This window comes from Crocodylus siamensis, chromosome 1 (genome assembly GCF_052110815.1).
Source record: "Crocodylus siamensis isolate JL-2025a chromosome 1, ASM5211081v1, whole genome shotgun sequence".
NCBI classification, from domain to species: domain Eukaryota; kingdom Metazoa; phylum Chordata; order Crocodylia; family Crocodylidae; genus Crocodylus; species Crocodylus siamensis.
In genome coordinates, this window is record NC_143395.1 from 67,046,190 (window position 1) to 67,063,866 (window position 17,677).

General features: G+C 42.4%; 1 protein-coding gene across 2 annotated transcripts in view; it reads right to left on the reverse strand.

Annotated features, from left to right (window-relative positions):
- Positions 1-17,677, reverse strand: part of ME1 (malic enzyme 1) — a 297,390-nt gene that overhangs the window by 234,371 nt on the left and 45,342 nt on the right. For both annotated transcript variants that reach the window (XM_090035718.1, XM_090035726.1), the window contains 2 exons: positions 14,295-14,428; positions 2,093-2,242 (listed from right to left, as the gene is read on the reverse strand). In XM_090035718.1, coding sequence (XP_089891844.1) covers positions 2,093-2,242; positions 14,295-14,428 — 284 coding nt within the window. The remainder of the gene's footprint in view (positions 1-2,092; positions 2,243-14,294; positions 14,429-17,677) is intronic.

Genomic DNA, 17,677 nt, shown 5'->3' on the forward strand with positions numbered 1-17,677 from the left:
CACTATTACTATACTTTCAGGGTCTGAAAAAATAAAATTTTACTCCTAGCCAAACCCAGTAAGATAATAGCAGTGTAAATAATTACAAAAAGGTAAAACAATTAAATTGACACTCCAGTATTTCCAACAAAATAAATTCTGCTAATGAATATAAATATGTATCTATTAGTGTAAGCTAATTACAAAGTTAAAATAGTCTTAATGCTATTTCTCTATCTATTGTACGTGACCCAAAAGTTGGTTCCAAGAATTTATGGAAGGGTTGTGAACAAACTTTAAAAATGGATTCTCCTTTAAAGGAGAAAAATGTGGGAAACTGTGGGAAACTCCCGCAGGCTGGCAGAGTTCCATGGCCTGGCCATGCCCCAGCCACTCCCTTCAGGCCACAGCTCTGCCCCGGAGGGGAGGTGGGCAGTGCGGGCAGCCTGAGCGGAGCAGCGGCAGTGGCTAGGCCACGGAGACGGCATAGAGGGGGTGGGGGACTGTTTTCTACTTAAATGATTTACCGGCTCGGGACTAGCCAAAATTTACAAATGGGTCCTAGTATAAATAAGGTTGAGGACCACTGATTTAGGCCATGTTTGTCAGTGATATAATGCCCAAACTTTACAATAAAGTAATCTCAGAAACATTCTACTCTTACATAAGACCATCTTGTTCCATCTTCTCTCATACTTCTCTCAATCCTATGTATGTAACACAAATGGTAGAGTAGTATCACACTGAGGAAAGGGGCTTCTGGCTGTCAAATCTAGAGTAGAACTGAGTTGCAAATTCCTACTTGTTAGACATGTAGCTAGGAGCAGCAGCAAACCTCTTTCCCGTTAAACAGTTGCATAGTTTTACCTCTTTTCCTCAAACTGGCAGAGGATTGTCCAATATGCAATTTACAGGAAATCTCTTCTAGCCCTCCACTGCCTCTCCCTGATGCAGCCTCAGGGCCCCACCCTCCCTCATTCCTCTCCCCTGCCCCGCTTCAGTGCCCCCTACAGCCTCAGCTCTTGCTCACTTCCCACCCCCCATTCCCTCTACCCAACCCTCCTGGATTACCTTTGCTCTGGCACCAGAAGGGTTCATCCCTACTGCACTCTGGAGCACACATGGTCCTGGCCCAGGCAGGAGGGAAGCAGAGGCTCCAGGTGTGTGTGTGTGTGGGGGGGGGGGGGGTCCAGAGACAGGGGGCAAGCTGCCTGCCTCCTTACCACCTCCATACCACCTGTCCCCCTAACTGCTTTCCCTGCTGCAGTGGTGGTAATGACAAATTTAAGATGACCTTCCAATAATTAGATACTATACCTGAAAAATAATGAATTTATAATTATTGGGGGGGTCATGTTATATTCAGGGTTATCTTGGATTCAGATCAATATGGTATACCTGCTGAGAATTTCGTCCTTCAAATCAAGATGATTACTTTAATATTTCAACTCAGTAATACTTTAATTATGTAGTTTCAATCCTCCATGAAAACGATTTATAATGTCAGAAAGCAAAACAGGACAGTCCTTGTTAATATCAATGCTGCATACAGAGTCAAGTACTCAGACAACTTAAAACAAACAACTTCAAAAAAAACCCTAACGCAATTCTAAATGTTGCTTGGCAAGACTAATAGGAGAGATGTTACTTCTAAACAGTACAGGTGCTGTACCACTGCATATTTGTGGTCCAAATTAAACTAGTTTAAAAAAAGAGAGAGAGAGAAATTGCTATAAAAAGGTCTGAATACAGTCCTTTTCCAACTGGTTTCTTCTTCTTCACTTGGTTAATTTTAATTTGGTTTGGGGTCAGTTCATCCTTCTGTGGGCATATGAAAAACACAGTTGGGCTGGTAAGAAAACCCTATTCAGCTTAGTAAGATTGTAACATTTATCTATGTCTTAATATATTAAAACAACAGTTTAGTAGTGCAAAACAATACAAATTACAATTTGATGTAAAGTAAAAGTGTAGTTAATGAAGTCTGAATTAAATCTAAAATATTCCAGTTTTGAATTACATTCAACTATGTCAAGGGGAAAAAACCCTGCAGAAACCTGCCAAGAGAAGAAAGAGATACAATTACTTTTATTTGAAGTATAAACTTACATACCTTGGCCTCCGAAATGCTAAACCATACAGTTGGCAAGCCAGACCCACAGTGGGAGTATAAACAATAGGCATGAACTTTTCAATGTCAGAAGTCAGCACTTTATAGAAAAGCTTTTCATTTCGATCCTGAAGGCCCATTAAGAGAATGTATCTGTGGAAAATTAAATATAATTAGACAGGCATCCAAGTGATCATCTAAGAGGTCATTTAAAAACAATACAGAGGCTCAGATAATTAATTAAAAGTCTGATTGTTGAATAGTCTTTTTTCTGGTGTACCTCACTGAAACTCTACCAAACATTAGTAACTTAAATACTTCAGACTTGAAGGATAACAAATTGAAGCCAGACGGACAGAAGCTGAAACCATTGCAGAAGTGACATACTCAGCACACTCAGGAACAGAACTAATCTCCATTAGATATTACATGGATTTAAAATAGCAGGCCAGTCAAAACTTAACCCACACTGGTCCATTTTGAGTCCGATACTTTGGTGGCTTAAAAAAGGGTTTTTTCTCTACTTCGGTTTTCTATGAAATTTCTCCCAATCCAAGGTAAAGGGTGCATCTGTGCATGCATGTGCATCTGGATGCATCTCATTCTTCTAACAGATTTCAAATACTTAAATACTGGAACACAAGCAATTCTGCCATTTCTGCAGTTTTCAGTAGTTCCTAATGAAGTCCATGGTGTTTAATCAATAACAGTTATGCATTTGAAACAGTTGCATAATCATTCTAAATTAGGGCAGTGAAAATAAAGAATGAGAGTCAGTCTGCTTTCCTCCACCTAATGCAACACTGATGTTGGATAAAGTTACACAGCTCTTCTGTGGTACTAACAGGGAAGCTTATCTACAGAGAGGAGAAAAAAAGTTCATTTAAAAGCTGGTGGTCATATCCTCAAGCTATACTAACTTTACAACAGCTGAGATTCTGCCCCAAAACTGTCATTTTTAACAAGTGCTGGAAATGTTATGAGGACCTTAACCTGACAGATATATAGGCAGTCCTCAGACTTATGACACAATTGGTTCCTGAAAATCGCACCTTAAGTCGAAATGTTGTAACTCGGAACCAATTTTCTCATAAGAAACAATGTTATAAATGGGGGATTGGTTCCTGAACCAAGGCCCAATGCCCTATTATCACCAAAAATACCCCAGAATTTTGGACTCAAACAATTATAGATGAGTAATATAGCTACATTAATGTATTTATATTGTAAATAGCAATCATCTTGATTTGGAAAGACTTTTTTGAAGTGAATTTGCTGGACTTTAATAAAGGCTCTTGGTTGGATTTTTTGAAAGGTTCTTGGCTGGAGTCTTCTCAGGAGTCTTGGCTGAAGGTTCTTCTAGAGTCTTGGCTGTTTTCTTAAAACAAGTGTCCAAGGCAACATGGACAGATGTGCTCCAGGGAGATAAGCAACACAGTGAACTTGTTCGCTGGCATGGTGTCACATAGGATCAAGCGTTGTTAAGTTGAAACTGATGTCAAAGTTGAAACAGCATTTCAATTTATAATCGTTGCAAGTGTGAAACATTGTAACTCAAAACACCTTAAGTCGAGGACTGCCTGTACTCATTTACTTCAGGTACAGCAAAATTAGTTTTTCTTTTCTTAAACAGCACAAATAAGTTGTGTTTACATTAAAAATCCCACCACAAAACATGAGAATATCTTCTTCACAATATAGCTGTACTTAAGTCTAAAATGCTTATTACTCTGTTGTGCAAACGCTTTACAGCAGACATATAAAAAGGAGAGCATATAAATGCATCTATCTTAAATTCTCCTTCCAAAAATGTTGTAAAACCATTTCAACATGTATCTATAAATGTTCTCCTTTGGAGATTTTATTTATTTTAATGCCTTACCAACATGCATTGTCAAAAAACTGCCTTCAGCTACACAGCAACAAAGATTCTTCCCAATCCAATTTGTTTCACTGAAATGGAAGCCTTTTGTTTTCCCCAATTTACCTCTGTAAATTAAACATAATCTACTTGGGACCATTTCAATGCAATTTAAATGTCAACAATTCTTTCACATTAAAATAAATTATTGTTCCCAAAGGCATGGGGAAGATAGAGCAAAAAATACGTTAATGAATGTGGAAAATCACTTTAATAACATACTAGTTAAAAGACAGTATAGCAGGCCCTTGCCCTAAGAGTGGCTCTGATGCCCCCTGATAGCCAAGGTACTCCTACCTCCCCTCAGCTCCTTGGGATATCTTCCCTTGTTGGTCTCTCCCACTAGGCACCTCAATGGATATTTTAGTCAGGAGATCTGGGATCAACATAGTGGCCTTTAGGGCAGCCATCGTGGTGGTTGAGGCGGGTGGGGTTTGATGTTGGGTGGGTGGGTCTTCTTATGTCTTGGACTGTGTGACAGGGCAGGACTTCCACTTCCAAGACTACAAATTCCCCTCTCAAAAGGGGTACATCTAGGGCAAGGGGAAGGGGTTAAGGGTGGGACTTCTGATCCCAAAACGACAGCCAGGGAGTGGGGCTTAATAGTTTGACAAAAGGTATACCCTTGTGGCCCTTGACAGCTGAGCAAAAAACTCATTAAGTAGCCCTAGAGCCAAAATACCTGCCCACCCCTGATCTAGTCCAACCCCCTGCTCAAAGCAAAACTATACCAAACTATGTCATCCCAGCCAAGGCTTCATCTAGGCAGGTCTCAGAAACCTCCAAAGATGGAGATTCCACCACCTCTCTGGATAACCTGTTCCAGTGCTTTACTACCCTCCTGGTGAGAAAAGTATTTCTCATTTTTTGGAAAAAAAAATTTTTTTCAAATGCATTTTCCATATACAGACTAGGAAGCATCCATATATGTCATCCCACCAATCTCTGTCTAAGTAACATGCATCTTTAGACTCTCTTGAATTAAAAAAATAAATCTTTACTCAAAAAAATCATTCATAACTGAAATTATCACTATCCTAGCATTTACTCTGAAGCTGTCTCATTCATAATTAATTATGATCAATACCTTAGTTTATAAAAAATGTGTCTTTGAAGATACGCAATTCATTTCCACAATTCTTGAAGAGTGACACAAGGAGAATTTATTATGCACGAACTGTGTTGGTTTATGCTGGAGTACTCAGGCACGCATGGAATCCAGGTGAATGAAATAGTATCTAGGTTTCCAAACACTAATCCTTTTTATTATTATTATGTTTTTCTTTGAAATCAACTGGTGCTATTTAAAACCTCCAAATGATCTTTTCATGCTGCTATCCTACTATTTAGGCCAATCCTGTTTTCTTGTGAGATTTTCCGGAGAAGGAATTTTTAAAAAAACAATTCCTGGAAGACTCCAATTTGGAAATCAAACTGAATTTGTAATCTGTATTTAACCACAAAAAGATGTTTCAAGTTCATTTTTCGGTTTTCATTAAATACTGTTGGTACTAGATTAAGACGTTTTTAACGTAGCCATTTTTATATGCAAGCTATATACTAAAATGCTTTCAAAAGGTGACTATAGTGTAATTATATCTATAGTCAAATGTGACAGATATTAATACTCAACAACAGCTCACCTACAGCCTTGGATATAAACATTTGTGCTTGAATAAAAAAAAAAAATACGTATGCTTATAAATACTTATATGTATAAACCCATTATAAGCATACCCTATGTTTTTAATTTCATGTTAACACACATCCACTGTGTATTGTACTACTGAGTTTGGTTTTTTCCCCCCTCTAGAAATAGCAAAACTTCATTAATATGAAATAGCTTATTTCTGACAGGTAAAAACAACTAAGTAATTCAGGCCTGAAGAGATATTTGGAAGAAGCAGAAGCATTTCCTTCAAATGCATTTGAAATACAATATACTACACTGTTTAACACATGAAGAATTGTTTGCCAACATCTATCTGATCTACAAAGCACAGCCATACAATACATTTCAGAATTATGCCTTCTGTGGCAGGTCCATATAAAGTGGTATTACATAAAATGTTATCACAATTTAAATCATATTTAAGTTAAAATATGGACTAAATTATATTTTATAAAGTGCTATCCTGAACAGAATGTGCTCGACTGCAATAAAATACCAGCCAAAAGAAGCATATTTTTATCCACAAATAAGAGTGGATTTAATTATTTACTAGATAATTCCTGCAAAAAAATTCAGTAAAAATAATGGCTGGCATAATCTTGCAAATCCAGTGGCTAGATTATATCTTCAAACTGTGTGAAGAGAAATCCTAGCTCTGTTGAAATCTATAACAAACTCCCATTAACTTCAATAGAGACATGATGCCACTATGGACTAGTACAGAGGTCTACTCCACTAAATATCCTGACTTTTTGCTGGAGCTGATGTTGTCATGGAAGGAGGAAAAATATAGAATATCAAAAGCTATCTACCCCAAGAGATATTAGAGGTAACAAAACATGTTCCAGTCCTTCAGACTTCAAGAAAATGAGGGACTTGTCTTTGTGGAAATGGGTGGCATAAGATATAGGTATATAGGAAGACACCATTCCTAATGCACATTCAACAGTGCCCAAGTGTACCTGCCCTTTCAGAGAAAGTTCTGTCCTCAGTTCTGACTGAACTACAGTTAATGTTTTTCTGAAGTGCTTGTTTCATTTTTAGAACACTCCTTTATCCTGCATACAGGACTCCCAAGAAATCAAGCACTAAATTTGTTTGCAACTAGGAATTCGATCTACACGCTTAATGGACATAATACATAATGTGGCACAGTGCAGCTGAAGCTCAGTGGCTATATTCATACCTATCATTGTCACTATAAGGCATGACCTCTCTTTTTGTAACACTACTATACATTTCTTAGATTAGAACAGAGTAATATAGGCTGAGTCATCTTTTACATTCACATAAATAACCTTAAAAATAATCCACTCCCCTACACCAGGAACATATTACTGACATTAAATATATGTTATTATTTCCACAGTATTTTTATGTCCTGTGTTGTATACACGTTTAGAAAAGAATATAGTTTTTATAATAATACTCAAGGTAAGAAATAATGAAAAATCTGCACAAAGTGGGCTTCTTTTCCTGGGAGGCTTTTTTCCCCTCATATTCCTATATTCTTGTAAGTAAAAGCAACATAACCCTTCAGAGCAATAAAACCTAAAAAGATGCAACCAAATCAAGCAGAAGGGCAGATACATTAACAATCTTCTTCCCATTTCACTTATCAACATGAAACAAATTAAAAATAATATGAATATATTCAAGTTAGATATTATATGCCAGCCTATCCAAAAAGTCCAGTACCTGTTAGAGATAAAACTGAAACATCAAATCACTAACAAAAATCATAGAAAAAGATTTTCCAAATTAAGAATTTAAAAGAGAATTATATTTCATTAACCTCTTACCTATTCACAAATCTAGTATATGAGAAATGCAAACATATACTTAATACTGGTTTGCTCCTAGTGCATGAACTATTGACATCCCAAACCACAGCACACTGCAAGACAGCAGCAAAAACCAATATTCACCTAGTACGACAATCATACCAGAAAACTGCAACAGGCTGCAGACACAGTTGGCGAATGTCTCCTGTCCCAGGGGCCAAGGTAACAAGGGACACTTACCTGAAGCCCAGGACAGGAGAGAGGAAGATCCGGAGGGAAAACTAGCGTGGCTCGTTAGCCGCATCTTTTTACAGCAGCGGCCAACAGCTGACAGCAGCGTAGAATGCTGACAAGGGGATTTAAAAATGGCAGCCGCCACTCCGGAGGCAGCGGATCACCCGGAAATCAAGCAGTGGGCCGGGAAAGCTATGGCGAGGGATCCCTGGGACAGGCCACGCCGAGCTGGAGTGCAGGAGGGAGAAGCAACCCAGAAAGGAAGCCCGACGACAGGGACGCCAGCGGATCATGCCAGAAGCAACGGATCGGGTGAGCGACAGAAGATCGGGATGACCCAGGAGGAGTCCAAGGACGCCCGAAGTAAGTTCCAAGACGGTGGGTGCGGGACACACCGAAGAGGCGCGAAGGACCAAGAATCACCGGGCTGAAGGGAGATCAGGGCACCAAGACCAGTGGATGTCGGGTAAAGAAACAGGAGTGGGGCAACTGGAGAGCCACTAAGGGGGAATCCCTTCCTCTCTCGTTCCAAGCTAATAAGGATCTGGTGGAGGGATAGCAATATAGTTAGTAACTACGTGTGGGGAGAGTCACACCGGGTGAAGGGCTTGTGGCATGGGGTCTATAGAGGGGACAGCTGAGGCTCCGGTGCAGGCTACTGTGAGGGGGGGGTCGACCTTAAGGTAGTGGTATCCCAAGGACTGTGGGATCAAGTAAGAAAGCCGCGGTAGAAGCCGGCGGAAACAGCAGAGCAGGCTTGGGGAAGTGGAGCCCAGAGGTGGCGTGAGGCCAGGGTGTAGGGGTGGCGGAGCCCCGTGTGCAACTGGCGGTCCAAGCCCGGGCCACCGAGGGACCCGTGAACTAGCCCCGCCCCACTAAGGAAACACCAAGTCCTGGCAGGCGAGAGCGGGGTTTGGTGACGCGGGAGAACGAACACCCACGGAGACAAACTGGTCCGGACAGGGGGACTGGCCACCAAACAGGAGAGCAGAGCTCCCAGGAGTGATATAAGGCGGCCCATCGGGGACATCTCCAATTTAAGATGCAACAGGCAAGGGATGCAAAAAACTCTAAAAAGCAATATAAGAGATTCTGCAAATATGTCAGAAGAGAAAGACCAAAAAAAGTATAGATCCTTTACTGAATGCAGAAGGCTATCTAATTATGTATAATCCGGAGAAATCTTACGAAGTCATCTACCTGATACTGAGTACAGTTGACAGCAAAGATTGGCTCTCTGCTCCTTCTCGAAAGGAATAGAAAAACAAGTTAGGGATTACTTAGAAAACCTAGATGTTTTCTAGTTTGCAGGGCTGGATGGAATTCACCTTAGGGTACTGACAGAATTAGCTGAGGAAGCTGCAGAGCCATTGGCTCTCCTCTGACAACTTGCAGAGACTGGGTGAGGTTCTGGATGATTAGAAAAGAGCAAATATGAAAGAGAAAACTAGGCCACAGTTTCAATTTCTTCCCTTTAAGGAGGATCCAAGAAATTATAGATCAGTCAGCCTGACCATCATACCTGGAAAGATCATGGAGCAGGATGTCAAGGAATCTATTGCGAAACAGCTAAAGGAGAACGTGATCAGGAACAGCTAGCACGGATTCACCAAAGAGCAAATCACACCCGACCAACTTGATTTCCTTCTAAGACAAGGTGACAAACTTTGTATGGAGGGAGACCTTTCCTTTCCTTTTTCATGTCCTTTTGCAAAGGTATTTAGCAGAATTCACAGATTTGTTAGAATCTGACAGGCTGAGCTGTCAGCTTGCAACCTCTGGGCTAACAACTGTGTGCCTAAGCGCCTGTGGCACCCCAGTCCCCCTTGACTTTAGCGAGGCTTTTGACATGGTCTCCCACAATACTCTCATTAACAAACTAAGGAAATGCACTGGATAAGCAAACTGTATTTGACGTGAATACATAATTGATTGGATCATGGTGCTCAATGAGGGTAGTGGTCAAGCACTGAAACAGGCTACTTAGAGAAACTGGAATTACCTCTTGGGAAATGTGATAAACAGCCTTCAACCATTCACATATTTGTTATAAAAATGGATGGGGAGACTATCCTCTATGGCTGCAGGGGACAAAATGAGGAGCAATGGTCCCAAATTGCAGCAATAGAAATTTAGGCTGGATACCAGAAAAACTTCCCATGAAATTGGCTAAACATTGGAACAGGCTACCTAGAAACATTTTCAAAAGCAGGTTAGGACACTTGGCTGGAAGGGATAATTTAGTCAGGGATGATCCTGACTTTAGCAATGGGCCAGCTAGAATGTCTTCATATGAGGTCCTTTCCGGCCCTACTTTCCTATGATTCTGTGATCTCTGCCCAGGTCACCAAATTTGCTAGGTATAAGTCTGCCCTTGATAAAACATTTTGCAGGAAGTGTTCTTGGCCAAGGAGCACAACTCATAGAGGAGAACTTGGACATAAGGGACAGAAGCATTTCCAAACTGAAACAATTGTTTTAATTTGAAATATTTCTGTTTGAGGATATTCATTTGTTCCAATGAAAATTCAATGCTTTCCACAAATGCAAAATTATAATAGTCTCCCTGTCACCACCCAGTTTTCTATCCAAGCAGCTTTGACAAACAATTTACCACATTAAATTTTATAAACTGTCTTTAGGTCCTTTGTTGGACCCCTGCAAACATCTTTCAGGCTTTAAGAGCTGTATGTCCTAAAAGCTAGAGACATTAGCCAGGCTAATAACACCAATATCATCTGCTATTACCCATAGACAATGCTGAGATTAAAAAAAACCTAAAAACATCTGACAACACTATATCTGTCTTTGGAACTAGATCATGGCTTAGCAATGTACAACACCATCCAATACAATCTGGTCCACAGAGGTACAGAGGGTGATCACATGGTCTCAGCTGCCCATTCAAGCCCTGCCACCACTGTAGCCCTGTCACCATGGCTGTTCCACAGCAACAGTGACAGACTTGTATGCCAGCAGCTTCAAGTGGAAAGGCTGATCAAGGAGGAGAGGAGAGATTCCCCAAGCAGCCCCCGCCACTACCCCCTGGCAGCAAGGGTGACAAGGCTGTCTGTCAGCAGAGAACTTCAAAAGGGCTGCAAGTACAGCAGACCTTCAAAAGGCAGCAGGGGTGAGAGGGCTCTTTGCAAATCCCATGGAACAGCAAGGACTCATTGGGAGGAGGGAGAGGGGAGGGGGAGAGGAAGAAGGGGGTCTATAGCCCTCTATCAGACCCTGATAACATGCTTACAGATGTGTGCCAGCAGGCAACAGTTCTTATACAGCCAAATTCATTAATGGATTTCAGTGGAAGCTCTGTCCAGTGAGGACTAACTACAGAACTGTGTTTCACACAGCCTTCTAAAAATAGTTATGATCAAAGAATGATGCATTCATTTTAAAACAGTCATTCACATCACAGAGTCTAGGCAAAGTAGCAGGCCCATACATAGGGGAAAACACAAAAGCAGCAAGGATTAAACAGATGTAGCCTACGAAGGAGACATCTTCCCTCTTTTGACCCCTCTTCTACTTGCTATAGAAGTAAAGAAAGTGCTCTCCTTGGATGCTCCCAGTTATTCCAGGTTATTTGTATTGCATTCTTTTCTACATCTGGCCACAAGCAATGATATAAAGCAAGTCACTAGGCAGTTTGAAAAAAACCAATCCATACAGCTGCACATAGATCATTCATGCAGGAAAATGGAACTGCTCCCAAAGGGAAGGTTTGGGGTTCCTCAGGAAAACTGCACTACAGGTTTCCCTTGATTTATGCAGATCCCATATATGCAAATTCACTCTTATGTGATCACCCTTTTTCTATCCAAATTCCTCCTATGCAAGGTAAAAATCACTCATGCAACTGGGGCTCCATTTCTCCCCACTCACCCGAGCCCCTGGGCTGTGCTGTGCCGGGGTACAGGCAGGTGGTATTAGCTGCTCCTGGGTCTACTGCAGCAGCTGGGGTGAGTGGGGAGAAGCAGAGCCCCAGGAGGTTCAGAGAATGGTGCAGCCCAGCAGCTACAGGCAGTTGGCATTAGCTGCTCCTGCAGGGACTGGGGTGAGCAGGAAGAAGCAGAGGTCCTGGGCTGCAGCAGGCAGCAAGGCAGCAGGAACTGTGAGTGGGTGCAGAGCACAGGAGTACAGCCCTTGCTGGTACATGACCCCCTGGGAGGGCTGTGGAGCTGCCCCGGGGTCATGGGCCCCCAGATTTGTGCGTGGAACAACAACAGGCTGCTGCTGCAAGCTAGGGTCAGCAGTGCCACCAGACCACCGTCAGGCAGTTGTGGGGGAGGAGGGCTACAGCAACTTTGGGGGTGGAAGAAGGCCACCTCCCAAAGCCACCGCTTGCCTCGAGCACCAGGAAGAGTCCAATGCTGCCGCTGGCCCCAGCCTTGCTGCAGGAATGACGTGGTGGCACCGGGAAGGGGGCTAGTGCCACCCCAAAATTCACCACAGCCCCCCTCCAATTTGCCCGCCAAGCACCAGGGAGAGCCCAGTGGTGCTGCCAGGCCCACCTTGAATTGACAGCCTGCTGTTGGCCTGCGCCCCCCCTGAGAAGAGCCTGTTCTCTGGGAGAACATGAAACTTAAAAGGCAGGTTCCCTTGATTTTTATGTGGTAGATTTCATGTAGTTCTAAATTACAGATACTTTATTTGATTGAGGAGAACAATTAATAATCGTCTAATCTTGCACATTTCAGTGGGATCATTAGTAAGATAGTTTCTAAGTTTAGTGTAAGTTTTGTCCCTCCCTGATGAGTTTGTAGACAGCCACAAGATCACCTCTCAGCCTTCTCTCGCAGAGGCTGAGATTCAGGAAGAGATTCAGGTCCCTCAGTCGGTACTCATAGGGTTTTTTCTGTAGGCCTTTAACCAGACACATTGCCCTCCTCTGAACCCTTTCCAGGTTATCTACATCCCTCCTGAAATGTGGCACCCAAAACTGGACACAGTACTCTAGCTACAGCCTGATCAATGCCGCATAGGGAGGAAGTATCCCCTCCCTACACCTGTTTGTGATGCACCTACTTATGCAAGAAAGAGTGCAGTTAGCTTTCATGTTCATTTTGGAGTTGACTACAACTCTGAGATCCCTTTCCACAGTTGTGCTGCTTAGAATGGTACCTCTCAGGCTATAGGAGTGTTGATGATTCTTCCTCCCTAGGTGCAACACATGGCACTTACCTTTGTTAAACTGCATCCTATTCTGTTCCGCCCACTTCCCCAGCCTCTCCAAATCCACCTGGATTTGCTCCCTGCCCTCTAGTTTGTTTACCAACCCCCATAGTTTGGTATCATCTGCAAACCTGGACAGGGTAATTTCTACTTCCTTGTCCAAGTCACTAACGAAGATACTGAACAGTACTGGTCCCAGTACAGAGCCTTAGGGGACTCCAATGCCCACATTTCTCCAGGTAGAAACTGACTCATCCACCACCATGCTCTGGGTGCGTCCCATAGGCCAATTTTCCACCCACTGGACTGTGTAATAATCTACATTGCAACTGTTTAGTTTATTTATAAGAATTTGGTGTGACACTGTGTCAAAGGTCTTTTTAAAATCTAAGTAAATAACTACCTCTACTCCTTCATCCAAGCAATCAAATCATCCAAATCATTAAGGGGTTAGAAACGGTAACCTCCTCAGGTCACTTCCAGCCCAGCTTTTTTAGGATTGGGGAATTGAAAAGGTTCCCTTCTAATACAGTAATTTAAAACAAAACAAATACAAAAACACTTGTGTGTGATACGTTCTATATTTCTCATCACTTGTACTTAATATTAAGGATGTTATTCTTAACGCAGAACTTTGTCTCAGGGAAGTTTATTTGCTCCTGCTGCTTATTTCCTGTATCGATTTTTTGATACAATAAATTGATTTAAATTGAGAAAAGCAGTTGGAGCTGAATATTAGTAAACTGATGTTACTAGTACAGGCATACTTCGTTTTATTGCGCTTCACTTTATTGCGCTCAGCAGATATTGCGCTTTTTACAAATTGAAGGTTTGTGGCAACCCTGCATATCAAGTAAGTCTACCAGTGCCATTTTTCCAACAGCATTTGCTCACTTCGTGTCTCTGTGTCACATTTTGGTAATTCTCACAATATTTCAAACTTCAGCAACCACCACCTTGATCAGTCAGCAGCCATCAACATCGAGGCAAGACCCTCCACCAGCAAAAAGATTACGACTCGCTGAAGGCTCAGATGATGGTTAGCGTTTTTTTAGCAATAAAGTATTTTTTAACTAAGGTATGTACGTTGTTTTTTTAGACATAATGCTATTGCATACTTAATAGACTACAGTATAGTGTAAACATAACTTTTATATGCACTGGGAAACCAAAAAATTCGTGTGACTCGCTTTATTGCAATATTCACTTTATTGCGGTGGTCTGGAACCGAACCCACAATATCTCCGAGGTATGCCTGTAAACAGATTAGAATAATTAAATAGTAAAACAGGGAAAAATATGCATCAGTCCATAACCATCCAGGATATTCCTTCCCTCTGAAATACCAAGACAAAGAAATAAAACAACAGAACTATTACTTGGGAAAAAGGATATGGTTAGTTAGCAGTACTTTACCTGTCTAGGTCAGATGCCTGTCTTTCAAAATTCGTGAGAATCCTTAAAACCTGGACTTCTTGACTAAGAAAGCAAGGTGGCAGTAGTCCATGAATATTCAACTGTTGTCTCTCTTCCAAAGTAAAAGCCATGCCCTGTGTAAAAAGCACATGATGTTACTTGTAAGATATCTAAGGAACAAAAAGAAATCAAATATCAAAACATTCAAGTAATTGGGGGAAAAATACCCCTCTATCCTAGGAGTTGAGGGCACCATCATTTCTTCTTCAGACAACAATGCATTATGTAATATCAAATCTGAGCCAAAGTTTTAAAAATGTATTTTCATATTTTGAGATTTTTGGAAGTCATTTCCACAATGCAGCAGCTTTCTCTCAGCATGGAATAAATCAGGGGTGGGCAAAATACATCTGGCTCACCAGGCACTTTCATCTGGCCCACAGTTCCCACTAATGAATTGTACTCCACCCATCCCTTCCACCCACGAGGATGGGATGGTGCTGCCGCTGTAGCAGTCGCCAGGGGGACCTCCTCAGCTCCCCTGGCATCCCGGTCACTCCAGCAGCAGCAGGCAGGGATGCTCAGGTCACCTGTGCTCTGCTCCAGCCAGTGACATGCATCATGGCAAAAAGCACAGCCCCCACCAGGCTGTCTGCATTACCAGTGCTCCCCACTGTGCATGCAGAGCCTCCACACTCGCACATCTTGGGAGGGGAAGCCCCACACACTGGAGCTGGCTGGGGTGGGGAAGTCAGCAGGCTCTGGCTTTCCTCCTGTGCCCAGAGGCAACCCAAGCAGGGTGCAGGGCCCTGGGCAAGTCAGCCCATGCAGAGCCCTGCCCCAGGGCCCCAGAGAAGCTGTAGCTGCCATCGACATCGGCGCAGGGAAGGTAGCAAGAGGCTGGACATGGAGCCACTGCTCTGCCCGGCTCCATGCTGCCACTGCTCCACCGAGCTCTGCAGGGGCCCCCGAAGTGTGGGACCCGGGGCAGTCCTGAGTGCACGTGGAAATAAAGCACTTGGAGCAATAAATTCCAGTATAACATGTGTCACAGTTTATTGCTCCGCATTAATATGCGCATGTAGATGTGCCTTCTGGATAGATACAGGCAACCCCCGCTTAACGATGTTTCACTTAGCGCTTTTTTGCTATAATGCTCATTTGAAATTGACACCTGATTTCACTTAGCGCTCAGTGAGTTTCATTATAAAGCTTGAGGTCACATCTTAGGTCATTAAAAACAATTCCAGTCACCAACTTAGGTCATCAAATACTTTCAGTTTTGCTTAACGCTCATTTTCCTTAACGGTCAGTTTTCCAGGAACCAACTAAGAGCATGTTGCAGGGCACTAAGGTGCCTGCTCCTATTAGAGCAGAGGTTGTTCAGGGAGGGAACACAAAAGGCCAGATAAGATCCCAGGTGCAGGTTGCCATGACAATGTGGGAATTGGCCACACCTGCAGCTGGTTAACTGGCTGGAAGAGGCAGGTTCCTACACCCATATAAACCTTAGGGCTGGGACCAGACAGTTCAGTTCCCCCCTGGCAGCCAGAGAGGAAATAGCCTCCAGGGAGGAAGTGCCCAGTGACACAGGAACGGCTTAATATGCTGCACCCAGGGCTAATGGGGCTCCATGAGCTCCGCCAGTACCCTTGCTCACTAGATACTTAGTACCGAGGATGAAGTTTGATGCTTTTAAAGGGGCAGAGCACACCCTTGTCTTTCGTATTATGTTATAGTCCAGGGGCTTATGTTTTGTTTACCGTTTCATAACAACCGGTGGTTTGGATAAGGCTATTTAGGGAAGGAGGCGGCATCATTGGGGGCCCACTGCAGTGTGGAGACCCCGGTGCCAAGACAGGGCTGCAGAGGGCCCAGCGCCAAGACAGGACCGCGGAAAGCCCAGTGAGAACAAGGGGCTGAATTATAATGAGGCCTAGGCAAGACAACGCCAGTACCATCTGCAAGGCTTGGGGCGTGGTAAAGGGGCGGTTGGAGCCCCTAAGGCTGGGTTGTCCAGGGACATCTATTTTGAAACAAGACTTATGGGGCCCAGGAAAATCCATCAGGACCGTGCTCAGATAGGCTTAAAGGCAGTCCCTATATCAATTACTCCAACAAGACATGGTGGGCAAGAATAGAGGGTGCCCATTGGGCTGAACTGGCATGGTTAAGGGGCCTTAGAGGTAACACAGCCATCCCTAAGGACACCATCCCATGATGGTGCTAAGCAGGGGTTTCCTGTAAAATGAGCTTACGGGCTATTAAATGAAGAACTCTGTTTATTTTATAAATCAGAGTTGTAATGAACCTCAGTGGCCATCCAGTCCAATCTCTGCAAAAATACACGATTTGCTATTCCTTAATTATTGCACAGATCTGCACCCAACCTCTTTTTGAAACCCACCAATGAAAATTTCAGAGGTTTCATAAGCAGCTTTTTCCATTAAGCTGATCTTACAGTTTTGAAGATTTTTTTTCTGAGATTTAATCTAAATTGCTTTGCTATAGTTTACATACAAGCAAATTAATTTCTTGTTTTTGTATTAGATTTCATAGATTTCATAGACATTAGGGCTGGAAGGGACCTCGGGAGATCATCGAGTCCAGCCCCCTGCCCAAAGGGCAGGAAGTCAACTGGGGTCATAGGATCCCAGCAAGATAAGCATCCATTAAACAATAGCAATTAAGAATCGGAAAAAAACATGCACATTAACTGTACACATAAAATTGAATTAACATCACAAAAAAGAAAAGACAGGAAGGAAGAAGAAGGGATAGAATAAAAGAGAAAAGTGTGCAGTGAGCAACAATCTAGCTACCAAAATATTCTGAGAATTTCTTTCAAATTGCATGAAATGTTTTGAAGCAGTTAAGCCTAATAAACATGACTCTCTTAAGATATGCCAGCTGTGCCATGTCCTTGTACTAGATTTCAACCTTTGGAGATGTGCTACTTCTCCAATGCAGCAATATAATTTTGCACACTGTTAATAAGGCCCACCATAAGAATGCAATTTGAAAAGGATTCCGTTTGAATTCCTTGGAGATATACCCAAGAGAACACATATTTACCACAGGTATCCATGCTGTGTTCAAAGCCATGTTAACTCTAGTTACTATTAATTATTTTTGGAAAGAAATTACAACGCATAATCAAAACGTGTGACCAAGCACTGTCTGCAGGGCATCACATCTCCAACATGTATCTACTGGCAGTATAACTGAAGTTTCAAGTTTAGACAGAGCTCAATGCAGACCAAAAAAAAAAAAAAGAAGCTATTTTGTTTCATGAGTTGAAGTCCAAGATCAATTGTTAATGTTCAGATATCATGAATTACTAATTTCCACTGGGATTGTCATCTGGATATCTAGGTCTCCAT